General features: G+C 28.0%; 1 protein-coding gene across 1 annotated transcript in view; it reads right to left on the minus strand.

Annotated features, from left to right (window-relative positions):
* Positions 1 to 879, minus strand: part of LOC107605494 (beta-fructofuranosidase, insoluble isoenzyme CWINV6) — a 5,127-nt gene extending 4,248 nt beyond the window's left edge. Inside the window, exons 1-2 of the mRNA XM_016307387.2 lie at positions 571 to 879; positions 428 to 436 (exon numbers count right to left, since the gene is read on the minus strand). Coding sequence (XP_016162873.1) covers positions 428 to 436; positions 571 to 703 — 142 coding nt within the window. The 5' untranslated portion in view covers positions 704 to 879. The remainder of the gene's footprint in view (positions 1 to 427; positions 437 to 570) is intronic.

Genomic DNA, 1,329 nt, shown 5'->3' on the forward strand with positions numbered 1-1,329 from the left:
TGTAATTAGAATTAAAATAAATATAATAAAATAATATATTTTTATATAAAATATATATTTTTCAAAAAATAATAACTTTAAAAAAAAATAATTTGATTTTAAAATCATCCTTCAAACCATTATATCCTCACTTCACCTATCACCATCTCTTCAAAACGATGCCATTTCAATAATTATCTTTTAGGGATAATTTAGTCTAAAACTTTAAAATTTAGATAAAATTGACGATTTTAAGACTAAGTTAAATCTTAGGAACGAATTCTAATGCACAAAAAAAAAAATTAGAAATGATTAAAATTTTCTACCTAAATCTTGGAGACCAAAATCGTACTTAATCTTAAACCATACTAACTTTGCTTCGAGATTATAAAAGTATGATTAGAACAAATTAAAAAAGATAACTGAAAGTGAAAGTTCATGTTCTTACCATTTGGATCTGCATAATGAAGCACTCAATTTTCAATAATTCTCATCAACAAAACAAAACATGTCATCACAAGAAAAAAGAAAATAAATTAGAAACAGAAGAAAAACATATACATGTAACATATTTGAATATATATTAATTACCGTTCATCCAATTTTGTTGGGGCTGAAAATGGTAGGAAGTTCTATATAGATGATTTTCATGTATCATTTTGTTGTTCTTGATGCCATTACTGATGATATTTGAGGATGCATTCTCTGATGAATTGGGCTCCATGTTACCCACCTTAAAGGTTAAAGCTAAGGAAGGTCAACAAATTAAAACCTTTATATAGTTAGAAATTAAATTACAATATGTATCTTTCACTTGTTTTTTGTTGTGTGAGGATAGAATCAGTGATGATGAAATAATGAACTTGCAAGTGAAGAGGAATGCAAAACCATTGAGAATTTAACTATATATATACACTCATAGTTATATGCAACTGGAAATTATTTTTATTAATGACTTGACTTCTTGATTGCCAGCAAGTTGGAATTTTTTAATTGAACCATATGCTATGTGGTTATTTTATCACTATTCAAATGGTGTTATTTGGAAATTCTTTTTTATTCTATGAGAAAAATGTTTTCACTCGTCAGGAAAAAAAAAATAATAATACATATGTTTCATTCCTTACAAAAAAATATTTTTGAGTGAATACCCAATTTACCCCCTAACAATTATTTCAAAGGGACTAGGAGGCTTCCAAACAAAAAAAAAAATATCTAATTCGCTCCTTGATCTTTATTTTTATGCTATGAAGCATGGGCACTTCATTGAGTTGTCGTGTCCGCGTGTCAAACACATTTCGGACACGATACTCACCGACACTCGTCTGACACGCGTGTCAGCTATGTGAC

This window comes from Arachis ipaensis, chromosome B06 (genome assembly GCF_000816755.2).
Source record: "Arachis ipaensis cultivar K30076 chromosome B06, Araip1.1, whole genome shotgun sequence".
Classification (NCBI taxonomy): domain Eukaryota; kingdom Viridiplantae; phylum Streptophyta; class Magnoliopsida; order Fabales; family Fabaceae; genus Arachis; species Arachis ipaensis.